Here is a 13,978-nt window from a genome sequence, read left to right as displayed (position 1 = left end):
CCATGGGGGATGAAACAGTTACCTTTGGCCTTTTTGCTTTGGATTTGATGTTGCTAGCGTTTCTTAAGAGCTTTTGGTTTGATGGGTGTAATGAATGGGGTCTAGTTTGGGTTTATTCTGAATAAAGCCAGAAGGTATTTGTTCCGAGCAAAATTACTTTGTTCTTCTGTCCCTTACCGTGAGGTTGACACTGCTTTAGGAGGAACAAACATAAAAGCGAAATGAAATAAAAATAAATATTTTTGCCTGTATGAGAAGACTGCACAATATTAGAGGGTAAAAAAAGTTACCCTGTATAAAGGCAGCCCATAATAAAACAAGGATCACAAATTTTCAGATAGATGTCAAGTGCTTTTCAAGACATGGACCTGAACGTGTATCTTTCTGTTTGTCTATTTTAATTAACACCTTTCATCTTGAAGGTCCTGCAAATAATTGGCAAAATAATTAGTGCAGTGACTTCACAAGGAAAAGAAGTGAACTCTGTATGCCCACAACAATTCATGCAAAGTCTTGCTGTTTAGCATGTGTTGTACTGAGAGAGGCACTGCCCGATTCACCAGGAGTTTCCCGTGTTCCTCAGACGGATCCGATCACATTCCCCTTAGTTCCTGTGGGAATGGCCAATAAATACTGATTGTTGAGAAAAATTTAAACATGTACAACGATGTAGATGCTGCACACTTCACTCGTCCTCTATTTTAGCCAAAGAACACACCGTGCATATTTGAGCAAGAGGCGATGTGCTGATTTGAAATGGTCTGTTCTGCGTAATGATTTTTTCAGTTCTGAAAGGGACTTTGTTAGTTATGAAGACTGTGTGGCTGCTCAGGACATAGTCACTATTACAGTGTCACAGATCTGCAACACACATGCACTAGACGCAAACCTGCTTGACAGCAGACCCAGAAAAAGCTGCAAGGGAAATGTAATGCTGTAATCGGTTGCAGCCACGTTGGTTATGATCCCATTAAATGAACCAGAAATTTGGAACCCTCTGCTCGATGACTGCAGTGCAAAGCGGTTGTCAAGGCAGCTGGGTGCCTAGCAAAAGAAGGCTGCACCCAGGCAGACGACCATGGGAATCTGAAGACAGGATGCGATATATAAAAAACAAGCTAGAGCCAGAGCTACTGTCACACAGTTTAGCACTGAATTATGTTGAACAAATTCTGCAAAATCTGTCTTGCTTTGGAGAACTATGCCAAGCACAGCCCACTTCTATAGCAGTCCAACTATCTCACCTTCCTAGAATCACTTTCCACAACTTGCCAGCTATCTCTCTTGCTGTCAGGCTTCAGAGAGCAACCATGATGGCTGACAGTCCCTCAGCCTTCTTAGAGTGTGCAAAGACAGAGAGCATAGACCAGTCAATGTGCACCCGAAAGACATTTTTTTTTTGTGTGAAGAAAGAAAGTAAAATGCATGTTGGAGATAACAAACTAAAATCAGTTACTCAAATCAACTTGCCGCTCGTGTCACAAAAAATTTCCTACCATCTCTGGAGCTGTCATACAGGTTGGATTTGTCAGAGGGATCTCTCCTGTATTCTTTTTCATGCATCTGCATGGATTTTTACACAAACATACACATGCACACACATGCATACACATACACAAAAAGAAGAGTATCTGATTGAAACTTACCCCAGACAGGCACCGGAAGAGGAATAAAATTAAATGGGTGCTTTTGCATACCGAGAGAATCAGGCTTTGCAAGGCTTGGTGAGTACCTACCATTGTGTTTTGCAGGCAGCAACAACAACAGTGTGGCATCTACCTCCAGCACCACTTTCACAACAAGCACATTTCACAGAAAGACTGAGATAGAAATGAACAACAGGTCTGAGTGCCTGATGGAGCACGCCTCGCGTAGTGAATTAAGTGCCACTCTATGCTTTTCCATCCTGCCAGGAAGCCAACAGGGGTCAGGCACTCTCATCATCAAGAAACCGAAGGGGATATCTAATGTCCTGGGTGGGCAGAGCTCATAACTCAGACCAAAACTGAAAGCAAATAAAATGACCATAAGCACTAATAATGGGATAAAGCAGGGGGAAAAAAAATGCACTATATAAGTCAATTCACGTGCACATGCACTCCCTCTGCAACTATACTGGCAATAAAAATTGCTGTTCCATCACAGGGACAGAAACCGCCGCCAGGATCTTGAAATATTCTTTTAGACTTTCAAAGAAGTCTGGAGTCCAGCAAACAGGATTAAGAGATTGGAGCATCTGTCATACAAGGAGAGCCTGAGAGAGCTAGGACTGTTCAACCTGGAGAAGAGAAGGCTTGGTGGGATCTTCCCAGTCTGTAGAAATACCTAATAGGGCGGAACAGGAAGATGAAGCCAGGCCCTTCTCAGTGATGACCAGTGGCGAAGAGGTAAGGGCACAAATTGAAACACAGGAAATTCCATTTAAACATAAGAAAACACTTCTCTCTTTTCTTTTCTTTTTTTTTTTTTTTTTTTTTTCCTGAGCATGGTCAAACATTGGCACAGGTGGCCCAGAGAGTCTCCATCCCTGGAGATATGCAAAACCTGACTGGACACAGTCTTGAGTAACAGGCTGACTGCTCTAGGGAAGCGGGTAGAACTAGACTCCCTACCTCAACCATTCTGTGATTCTCAAAAATAATAATCTACAGGTTCTGCTGTCCTGAATGAATTAGAAATCGATTGCTTGTAATTGTGCTCTTAACCCCTAGCTTTCCTTTACAAATTCTAGCATTTAGGACTGTGAAGAAAGTATTCCTAAAGTAAACAGAGGATTACCCACGATTTGAAGTTAGAGGCTTTTTGGCAGGTGTAAGCAAACAACCACGGTAAGAAGGTGTGAATAGTTCTAATTAACTCCATGGGTACATAGCTGAGAAGCTATACAAGGGCAATTTAAATGCCAGCATTTCATCGCTGATCACTTTAGCAGAAATCCTCAGGGCTTGTGCATTTCCCAGTCTCCTATAGGCCTAAGGACATTTTCCAGGGTGACAGAAGTGCCAACAGTCCCCTACACAGAAATCAAACCCTCAAGGTGTCCCTTCATTTCTGCAGCACAGTTACAGCGGTCTCAGGGACAACGTGAGATAAGTTAAAAGTAGGAAGTCTCTGGCAGCAGGATAAAAGAGATCAAGAAGGAAAACTGTCACTGGCAACTTTGAAGAAACAGAAACTATCGTCGTATTCACTCTAACCTCATATTCAATGTATTAAAGTCCTGACTTTTTAAACTAACCTAGTGATGACCCAAAATTCAGAGCTGGTTGCTGTAGATGGTTGCATACAGCAGAAGTTTAGTTTGCTGCAGAGCACAGGAGACCAGCATCAAGCACAAATACTGCTGGAAAATAGTATATACAAATTAGCAAGTCTGCAGGTTGGACGAAAAGACCTCTTGCTATCTACTTTCTAGATGCTTTAAGCCACACAAAATTACAACATCAAGAGGTATATTGACCTTAAAGTGTCTTTAAAAAGGGATTAGAAAGGAAGACACTTGGAAATACTTCATACAAAACAATGTGGCATCTGTGCAACATGAACAGCTTGATTATTTATCACACTCAAGTTAAAATTCTAAACCCTCAGGAGGTATTTTTTAACTAGAGTCACAGAAGAAAGTAAACAAGATTAAATGTGGTCACAGCCACGTCAATCTCACACAAATGCTGAAATTCCACATGGCCAAATGATATGGCCTTGTCTTCACCCTGCTCACATCCTAACATTCCCACAAACTATTAGGAAAAAAAAAAAAAGGAGACTAGTTCTCTACTTCCCTTGATCTGGCTTGCAATGTGGCCACACAAATGTTAGTACTGCTGTGTTGGATAACGTGCAAAGATGAGGCCGAGGAAGCAGGCAGATTTTCCCCTTTAAGTATATACAAGTTACAGTGGAATTACTGCTTTAGAGAAAAGTAGGAGGAGGAGGATGTGAGTATGAACAGTAACAGGAGAAACGTGTACATCTCCTGAAGAGTCCTGTAGTTCCAAACATACGGGAATCTTTGTTGCACTTATTTCAATTAGTTGCATTTACCTTAGTTCAATAAACATAAATATGGCATAATGCCACTAATTACATCATCAATAAAAATACAACTGAAAGAACCAAAATCCAAAATTTTTGCACTATGTTTCCAATTTTCTACAGAACTAAGTATCATGCTACTGATTCAGTATGGCTTCTGGACATTTCTGAAGAGGAGGCATGGCCTGTCATCTTACAGGTCAGTGAAGAGCATGGAGACACAGTGACAGAAGAGGCTGTGATGCATTTTCAAAAAGGTGCTTGAGGACAGAAGCGTTATTGGCTTTATTTCACTGAAATCAAATACACCAGTAAATTTAGCTCTGGCACCAATAGACAAAATTAAAAAAGCCAGGGCTATTCATGGACTACAGCCCCCCAGAACCTACATCCTCCAGTTCCAAAAGTCTATTTTAGCCACGTGAAATTCACTTACCACAATCAAAATTACAGTTTCGCAAGAACTAGTAAATTTTCACAAAAAGATGGATTTTTTTTTTTTAAATGTAATCCTCTACAGATGAGATTGTTTCAATATTTGGCACTGTCAATGTAAATGAAGGAGAATACCAGGTCCTTGGTGAACAGGAGAGAAAATAATAAAATATTATTATACTACACGCATGCATACATACATGGAGAAAAAAATATTCCCAAAACCCCATGGCTGGAGTCTTCGCCAATATTAATGAACTGACCGGAAAAGGAATAGTGAATATCACTCTTCTGGATTTCACGAAGGCAGGTTTGATTTACAGAATGAGTCAGTGTGATCATGGAAAACTATTAAAACACATTAAAGATTGGCTAAGGGTCAGGAACGCCAGCATTAGATCAACTTTTTAATTTATCCAGCAATCCGGACTGAACTATGTATTCTGACATAAAACTAAATTCTATTCTGTCAAAAGAAGAGTCTTATAAAACAGAAGATAAAAATGCCCTTTTAAGTGACTGTTTGAAATTAAAATTTTCATTTCTTCTCCCTACCTTTTGCTAGGCCAAAAAAGGTAATTTTGCTATTCTTATAGGGGAAAGCTGAAATTACTGAATTGTTTTGGGTATGACTTTATATTAGATATGACTTCGATACTATGGTAATTTTTGAGCAAAGTGTGTTTGAGTGATGTAGACATCAATAGTATTTTATTTTATCTCAATTTTTGAGTAAAAAAAGAGCTTATTTGGACAGTAATAGTAATACAGAAAAGTGTAATGTAACTACAACTAACCTGGTATGGTTATTAACATACAGAATACCTTAAAAAGCAAGGGAATTAGTTCCCCAAATCTATCCAATACTTTTGAACCATGTACTATAGGAAATTACTTTTTTCCCTTCTCAGAATATTAAGATTATCAGGGAGTTACCATGACTTCTGTGGGGCTGCCGAATACCTTTCTGACAGCTGTTGGAGATTTCATTGTCATTTCCTTGGGTACCAGACTTAAAAGCTGTTGCATGAGAATCACTTCTCCTGCCTGTGATACCGCTCTGATCAGGATTACTTCACCTTTATTTCAGGGCAAAGCCATTGCTATGTTGTTATTTATTTTGGGTTTTTTTTTTCCCCCCAGTAAATACCCTGAGATCAGTGCACTGTTCTCACACATCTTTTAATACATCTTTCTAATTATTTCATACTCCTTGGGGATCTTCTATACTCAATGCACTACAAAGAGTGCTTTTCCTCTTATATACCTGATCTTGCAATTTTCTTATAAACTGGCTATGAAGAGAAGTGGTTTGTGCTGAAGAGGCCACTAAGCGGAAATCTCAAGGACTGAACTTCGGACCAAGCGTACTTAAAAATCATAGAATCATAGAATGGTTTAGGTTGGAAGGGACCTTAAAGGTCATCTAGTTCCAACCCCCTGCCATGGGCAGGGACACTCTCTTTAACAGCTTCAATACAAAAAATCCCAGCATTGCATTAATGAAAGCAATATCATCAATATGCAGAAATTTCAGAGTATTAAAGAAATAATCTTGAGAGCTAGAGTAACAATTCAAATTACGAGGTCATAGAAAGCAGGAACAAGAATTTCTGTTGCATGCTGAAATCATCAGCTGAAATTGTAAAGGAAAAGAAAAACATGTTACTATTTGATTAGCAAATGAATTCAGTCATCAGCATGTTGTAGTTACAGACTGTGATTAATCAGGAGAGGCATTTCCAATATACATATAGAAGATTGCATGCCGCTGAAAAAGTCATTGGTAAGACCTTCTGTAAAATAGCATATATACTTCTGATTACTCGTATTTGCAGAAATTAATTTCCCTAAACAGAGGCAGAAAAAGTCCATGATGTCCGTCAGGAAATGGAAACCCTATTATACTAAAAGAGACTAAAAGACATTGGCTGGCTTACTTTTTGAAAATGAAGACAGGATTAGGGGGATGTAAGATGGCACATCAGATGGCGAACATCACAAGGGAGAATTATTATCAAAGTTGAAGGACAGCATTGGTGAAACAACAAAAGTAGAACTTGCTGTGAATAAATTCAGGCTGAAAAGAGAGTGGTCCCAGCCCTTCGGAGGGGTGAGCTTCTGAAACAGTGTCCTCATACAAATAATAAGGACGAGAGTTTTAAGATGGATCTTGATAACGAATAAGATTACATAATGCTGTTACCTATTATAGAAAAGAATTGAATTTGACACATGAGATATCTTACTGTCCTGTGTTCCTGTCACTTTTCCCAATTCCTCTGCAGCTAGGGTGCCAAGAAGTCTGCAGACAGAAAGTTGGCAGGAGTCTGGGGATACAACCACCCATATTGGTGCTCTCTTGGAAAGAAGCACTATGTACGTGTGGTTCCACCAAGGCCACCTAGACCAACTGGCAGTGAAGGCTTCCTCATGCCACTCTGCCTGCCTGAGTCAAGCCAGGTTGCAGAGAGCCAGGACAGAGCAGCAGCTCAGACCCCACACTTGTTCATCAGACTCTGCTAGCTGGGGTGACAGTGGCACACAGTCGCATTTTTGAATATGGGCACTGCTTAATGAATACTCTTGGCCATTAGCAGTTAATCCTCTTGGATTTTAGTTGATGACTTGAAGATGACACAGGACTGGGAATTTCCTGTAATTTTCTTAAGCTGTTCTTTTCTACTTCTTACTATCCTGTTTCAGGGATGAAGCAACCCAAGCCAAATCTCAAGTGAAGACATACACACCATTTATACACGAGACACCACATACACATTTCCACAGCATTTTCTGTTACATCCTGTTGGCCTTTACAATGGTTTGTTACTGTTCCTTTCTTTATGCTGCTCTCTGCAGGGATAAAGCTTCTTCTGAGCTATCCGTAGCACTATATAGACTATTTCTTCTTGCAAGGCTGAAACTAGTAGGAAATCTACCTGTGGGTATTCTGCTGTTCTTTTACACGAAGACCACATTTGTAATTGATTAAAAATGTAAATCATATTCCTGGTGCTGCTGTGAAGCTGCACTTCAGGTCCAAGAATTTATTATGAAGTTGAGAAAAATCAACATATTTGGAATGATAGGGTTGTTCCAAAAATAAAAATGAAGCAGAAACTGTCATTTTTGATTTTCAGTATACATGCTGCTATTACATATCAGAGTCTTATAATCACAGAGCAATATGTATTATAATACACAGACCTATCAAGGTAATAGTTATATTCTATAAGGCAGAATATGGGGCAGCATAAACATACAAAACCCAGTTCCTCAGAAGCCATTCTAACACTCCAGGATGTCCTAACCAACTAGCTATTTTACATCTTTTAAGCAGAAGATTAAACGTGTCACCAAACCCATCCACAGTTTTAGCTGCCTCACTTAAAATTAAGTCTTACAGAGCATTAAAATTCTTATACATTCATCTTGGTATGATGTAAGAGCATTGCTGCTAGAGGCTATGTCCTCTGAGGTATCGAGCACTGCCTGAGGAGTCTAAGAGTTCTCGTCTTTCATCTGGGCATATGCATATTCCATGTTATGCCAAGGTCAAAAGCCAGGATTGAAGCGCTAACCTGGTTTACATTTTAATACTTAAAAGCACCACGCCTGATCTGGTTCTCCTCACCCTAAGTTACAAAATCCACTGCTTCCTCGCAAAAGTGCAGCTGAGGCTAGCCTGAAGACCCTTGTCCTTATGCTACAAATTTTCTTCTTCTTCCTGCTATGCATATTTACCCTTAGACAACATCTAGCTCTTAACCTCATCTGCCACTTCACAAGCTGTCAAATGACTATTCAAGCATTAAAAAAAATGAAGGGTCTGTTAAGTTGTAAATTAAATGACAGTCTATAGCTGAAAATTAGCAGTAACGTGCCCAAAACTTTATTGATTGCTAAGAAAAGGTGAATAACCCCCCCTATGGCTGGCTGTGTAATTACTGACCTTTAGAACCCAAGAGCTATTAATTTAAGAACAGATAGCAGTGAACTAGCAAACGAGTTATTTTTCAACAGGACGGTAAAGGCACGTATCAAGTTTTTGTGTGTGTTCAGTGCCACCTTGAATAGTATTGTTATATGCCTGTATTTTCCATTTTAATGCAGAATACATCCCAAGCTACACCTGGACATAAAATGCCTGTCAACTAGTTCAGAAGATCAGTGGGAACGTACCCATGGATACCGAGGCCTTTCAGCACGTTTTAAGAACTCTCCATCCTTCCAAAAAGGTTTCTAAATTACTGTTAAAGGCAGGAAAATTGTATTGCCAAGCTCAGCCACTCTGATACCATGCACTACAAACATTTCATCTGTACTCTGAGACATGGAGATGGAAACAGCCAGTAACAGGAGAATAGCAGACAGTAATCTGACATCAGAAAAGTTCCTTTACATATGGGAGACACACACACAAAAACCCCATCTCTGTTAATACTGCGGAGTTTAATCTGTTATAGACTCTTGTACAGTTAATGGAAATAGTAGTTTAAAAACTATTAACACAAATGATTCAGCAATAATTAACTTTTTCCTTTTTCTTCTTAATAATAAGTACTTGTGATGAAGAGAGAGTTGCCTTTTGACAATGCAAACTACATTTTAAGAGCATTGGTCAGGTGCTGGAGTTTACAGTAAGAAAATTTTAAAAAGACCATTATCCAGAAGCAATGAAAGAAAAAGGTATCTGACCTGGTGCAGATGTCCTTCCATGAAGAGTAGTTTCATTAGGCAGGAGATCTTTTGAGTTGGAAGTGAACGGTGATTGTCTAAATGTGTCCTCAGAAAAGAAAGGGCTATGGGAAAAAATAAAACATCTTTTTGTAAACAAAACAGCAGGTAATGGAAGAAGTAAATATGATTTTTGACGCTAACATCTTAATATTATAACAAATACCATCTTGTTAAAAGCCCCGTTTCATTTACAGAATTCATGCTGAAAGATATGCAGACCATAAGTCAAGGTGTGGAGAAGAGGCACGCTTTAGTAAAATTGCATCTCAGAGTGAAAACTGAAGTGCTCATAAAAGGCTTTTAACTATATTTCAGTATCTCAGATTTGAACTATTCACAATACAATATGGATCATTAAAATTAATGCTTCAAAAATTTGTATTCTACTGTCATATCTGGAGAGGGCAATCAGGAAAGGTGGAAAATATTACTATTTCATAATCCAAGGCATAGAGTAATTATTTTTAAAACAAAATTTTTCAAATTTTAGGTTAAGATGCTGAATAGTTCTCTTTTGGCGTGGTATTCCATGAATGAAATTAACTCCATGAGTTTGATTTTTAAAGCATGAAACAATTCATATAAGCTAAGTGAATGGTTACTTCTCAAAGAGTATTAAGTACAGAAATTATCAGCTACTTGACTCCAAAAAGCACAGCATGCTTTGGTTTTAATTAACAGGCAGTAAAAACTCAATTTTAATAGTGAATTGGCATTTCTGTATTTTTTGTTTTCTTCTCAAAGATCCTAACAGAAACAAGAATTCCTTGTCTACAGTACAGAGAGACATCAGTAAGAGATACATCAGAAAATTCAAAGTGGGAAAGGACGGTCTTTCTTGGAAAGCTGTTTTCTAAGTCAGTGTATTCCATCCGCATGCAAATTACCAATTTCTTCTAAGCAAAATGAGAATTATGTTAAATCTTATCTCTCTCATATTGAGAATCCTTAGCAGGCTGCTGTATAGTAGATGTTTTAAAGGTGCAGGACAGGAGGCCAGCTCATTTCTGCAGCCTGTTCTTACTCAGTAATAAAATCCAACAACCTTTGCAGGATAAAGAAAGTAGCATGAGGTCTCACGAAGCATTGCAAGTGGGTAGTCCAGACCCAGAAATATGTGCCAGCAGCACCAACCAACCCAAGGTGTCAACGTAAAGAATGGTACTTGCATAAGTTTTCCCTTATAGTTTTGCTGCAGAGAGTGAACAAGGTGTTCTCCACTGAGTCACTTGTATTCTTAGTCAGATCTCTTCTGCCTTTGGGAAACTTGTTTGATAACTAGTTAACTTGATCATGTAACACTTTTGGCAATTGTGTTATTTACTTTCTCAGTAAGTTTTTGGGCCATTATTCATTTTGTGCTGTTCCGTATGTGACAGCTAATGGGATATTTTGGTATTTCTACAAAAGTTTGAACAAAACCATAAACACCGCCAACATTAGGTTGTGCTGAAGGGTAAGGCATGAAGCTGCCCCAAACCTGAACAGTTCAGTATATGCAGATTGTCTGAACTAAGCATAATACTCAAGAAAACAAGTGCTCAGGATAAAACAAAACAGCTCCAGCCCACATGTGCAAAACTTAACTTTTTCCAAGACTCACACTCCCACTTGGGGGTGACATAATATAAAACAGACTGAGGCTGTATAAAAATATGGCATCATTTATTGCAACATTCTTCTCACTGGCTTAATAATGATTTGAAAGAAAAACACCAATGAAAAAAGTTTTATTACTGTTGTAACTCTTCAAAATCTTGTAATCCGCTCAGGTTTCCACGTTGGCCTGCCTGCTTGTGCCTTAGATTCAGTTACTGGGTCATTGCTGGTTCTAAGCAAAATGGATGATGCAGAGCTTATCTATTTCAGGCTAGGCCATGTATCATGAGCCGGTTGCTGCTGAAGACTGCATCGTGTTGTGGGCCAAGGATTTCCCTCTCCACCAGCGGCCTCCAGTGAGTTACAGAACCATCCTTGGATACCTCTTTTCTGCCTTCCTCTAGAATGGCAGCTGAGTCTCTTCAGTGTTGGCCCCATTATTATTTTTATTTCAGCAGATATGTCCTCCAATTCCCAGTGTAAAGTATGGAGGGAGGAGCTCCTGCTTGATAGTAGGAAACTACACAAATTGTTCTCAATCACTGTGCAAAGTCCCCTCTGATGAAGATTAAGCTTTAGGATTTTTTTTTTTTTCTGGCAGCAGTTTTCCAGTTTTATGGCTACAGAGTTCTCTAGATGAAAGAAACTTATCTTGGCATCTTATGCTGGCGTACTCACTTCCAGATCATTTGCTTCTCCACTTTCTGTCTTCATATCACAGATGGCAGGCTCTACCATCTCACTCAGCCATTGAATTGTAGGAATCCTTGCCAGTTTTGGCTGCTTAAGCAAAGTCATATGGAAGTATATGCTCACAAAGTCCAGGAATACTCACAGGAATAATAGCAACAGATAGGCAACAGTTAGAAATGTTAATAAGGATAAGAGAGCAAAAAGTGCTTGCGTACTCCATCTTGCTGGGCTTTGCTGATTCAAGACTCTCACCAATGACACAGCTTAATCTCTCTGCTCCCCAGCTACTCACGGGTGGACAACACTGGCTTCACCTTGGCTCTCTGCAGCTGATTCAAATGCTTTTTTGTCATTACTCTAGATTAGGTTGGTGAGCCAAACTGCAACACTCCACGTTTTCTTAACGCAGTCTGAGTGCCTCTATCCTCCATTGGCTGCTCCATCACATTCTATTTTTGGGAAGGTGTCATACCCTTACCAGTAAAGACTTCCAGCTGTTTGGTTGGTTTTGGGTGGGGTTTTTTTGGCAAGGTCTTTCAAGTTAATCTGTTTGAACTCGGCAGGATTTAGTAGACTGACTCACTTTCCCTTAAGCAACTCTTCTCATTCATGTCTTCTTCTAGATAGGTAAGATATGAAAAACACCCGGAAGAACTGAATCAGGCACTCAGCGTCCATGCCCTGATGGGTAGCAGCAATTATCAGAATTTCTCAGTAAAACTCAGTACAAGTTTGACAACAGCCAACTGTGCTACCTCCTAAAAGTTGGCAGCCAGAAGAAGGGGAAGTTAACTTTGAACTGTCCTCAACCTTTCCAGTTTGAATTATCTTTGATAGATCCAAAAGTAGCTCTGAATTCTCATACCAGTCCTGCTGGTAACATCATGAGACATTCAAATCTATTTTCAACTGACTATTTGTCACCCCCTCCCTGTGATGCACACTGGATGGTTAATGAGTAGTTGGATGATACGTGCATTTATCTCTATATGTATCTCTCAGGCTTATGCTTTTTAAGTAGTCACAGGAAGGCTATGCAGGCCGCATATCCCACAAATTCCCAAACTAGCAAATATATGGGAAGCATTCACAGTAGCCAAAAGTTAAAAGCTCAATTTAATTATCTTTCAACTCGTAAAATAAGAAACTCCCTAATGTACAATTACTGACCTGGTCAGTTTATTAAAAACAAATTATTTATTTATTATACTTACTGTGAATGAATGGGATATGCCTAGGAATTTAAGAACAACATATTTTAGAGATGTTTTCTTCTGCAACTGAAGTGCCTTTCAATTTCTGTATAGACAAAGTTGCCTTAGTTAGCAGGCACTGAGCATGCTGGGAACTTCTGTAGAAGGGGCTGCAGAGGCACAGAAGGTCTTACTCTATCTTTGAAGGAACTCTTCACCACTTCAGTCTCAGTGCTCAGTCTCCAACCCATCCACACTGATTAGGGAACCTTCAGGTAGGAAAGAAATGTACCCTTTCCAATTCCTGCCTACTCCTCACCATGGGTTCCTAAGTTTTTACCAATTCTAGATATCACTTATGAATAAGAGCTTTGAATTTTCGCATAGGGACACCTCACTTTGCTGCTCACGTATACGTAAACAAGTCGTGGGCTTGTTCACAGCCACAACACTGTAAAGTGCCTATTTCTTTAACAGCACGTGCTATAATTGGATCATGTTTTTAATTCCTGGATAATTTCATTTACTGTATTAATGTGACTGTAATCTTTAACAAATGTTTCATTAGCATTGTCTTACAGTCTCACTTTTAAAAAATTGTCTCTAGAAGGCACTGAGATGATAGAAATACTAAACTGAAATTTTATTACAGAAATCCAAGTTTGACAGAAGACTGCATCAAAACCACCCCTTCTTACATTGGTCCACGTCTTAAAATCCAGTTGACAGTCTGTTCTTCCCTCAAGCACTGCATGTACAATGCAGTTTCTTTTAAGTTTCAGGTTTTGCAGGAAAAAATAGAAAAAAAAATTTAAAATGATGTGTGAATACTTGATCAGAGGAGAACAGTCATTTTGGCCCAAAGGCCTTTTTTCTCATGAACTCTAAGCAATCAGATCTATAGGTGTCATTTTTCAGATGTAGGTTACATTACTCATGAAAATATCTTACACTTGTAGTATCAGGTCACATTTGCAGGAGACAGACATATTTGAGTTCACAAGGCAAAATAAGGCAATGCCATTTACACTACAGCTTCGCAGATAATCATGGACTGTACTTACCTGGCTGTAGTTCTGATGGTGTTATCTTTATTGTGGTTGTGCTCTTTGCTCACCTTTTCTGCAGAGGAACATACATGGGTTTTTTTGTGATTAGCATATGTCATATTTTCCCTATCAAGTTTTATTGAGCAAAACTATTTTAACGCTTTCTGATAACAGCATAATCCAGAGTAATTTAGGGTAAATGGTTACAGCATGATTAGAGAATGGGCACGACTT

The 13,978-nt window shown here is 39.1% G+C and overlaps 1 protein-coding gene across 6 annotated transcripts in view; it reads right to left on the bottom strand.

Annotated features, from left to right (window-relative positions):
• The window catches only part of ZNF827 (zinc finger protein 827), a 126,406-nt gene that overhangs the window by 24,761 nt on the left and 87,667 nt on the right, over positions 1–13,978 (bottom strand). For all 6 annotated transcript variants that reach the window (XR_012587220.1, XR_012587221.1, XR_012587222.1 and 3 more), the window contains 2 exons: positions 13,760–13,817; positions 9,169–9,272 (listed from right to left, as the gene is read on the bottom strand). Coding sequence is in view for 3 of the 6 variants with exons in the window: in XM_074588851.1 (XP_074444952.1) it covers positions 9,169–9,272; positions 13,760–13,817 (162 nt within the window). In the remaining 3 variants the exon portion in view is untranslated. The remainder of the gene's footprint in view (positions 1–9,168; positions 9,273–13,759; positions 13,818–13,978) is intronic.

The sequence above is a fragment of the Larus michahellis genome, chromosome 5, assembly GCF_964199755.1.
Source record: "Larus michahellis chromosome 5, bLarMic1.1, whole genome shotgun sequence".
Taxonomy (NCBI): domain Eukaryota; kingdom Metazoa; phylum Chordata; class Aves; order Charadriiformes; family Laridae; genus Larus; species Larus michahellis.
The sequence above is the reverse complement of the archived record's forward strand: the minus strand, read 5'-3'. Positions and strand labels throughout refer to the sequence as shown.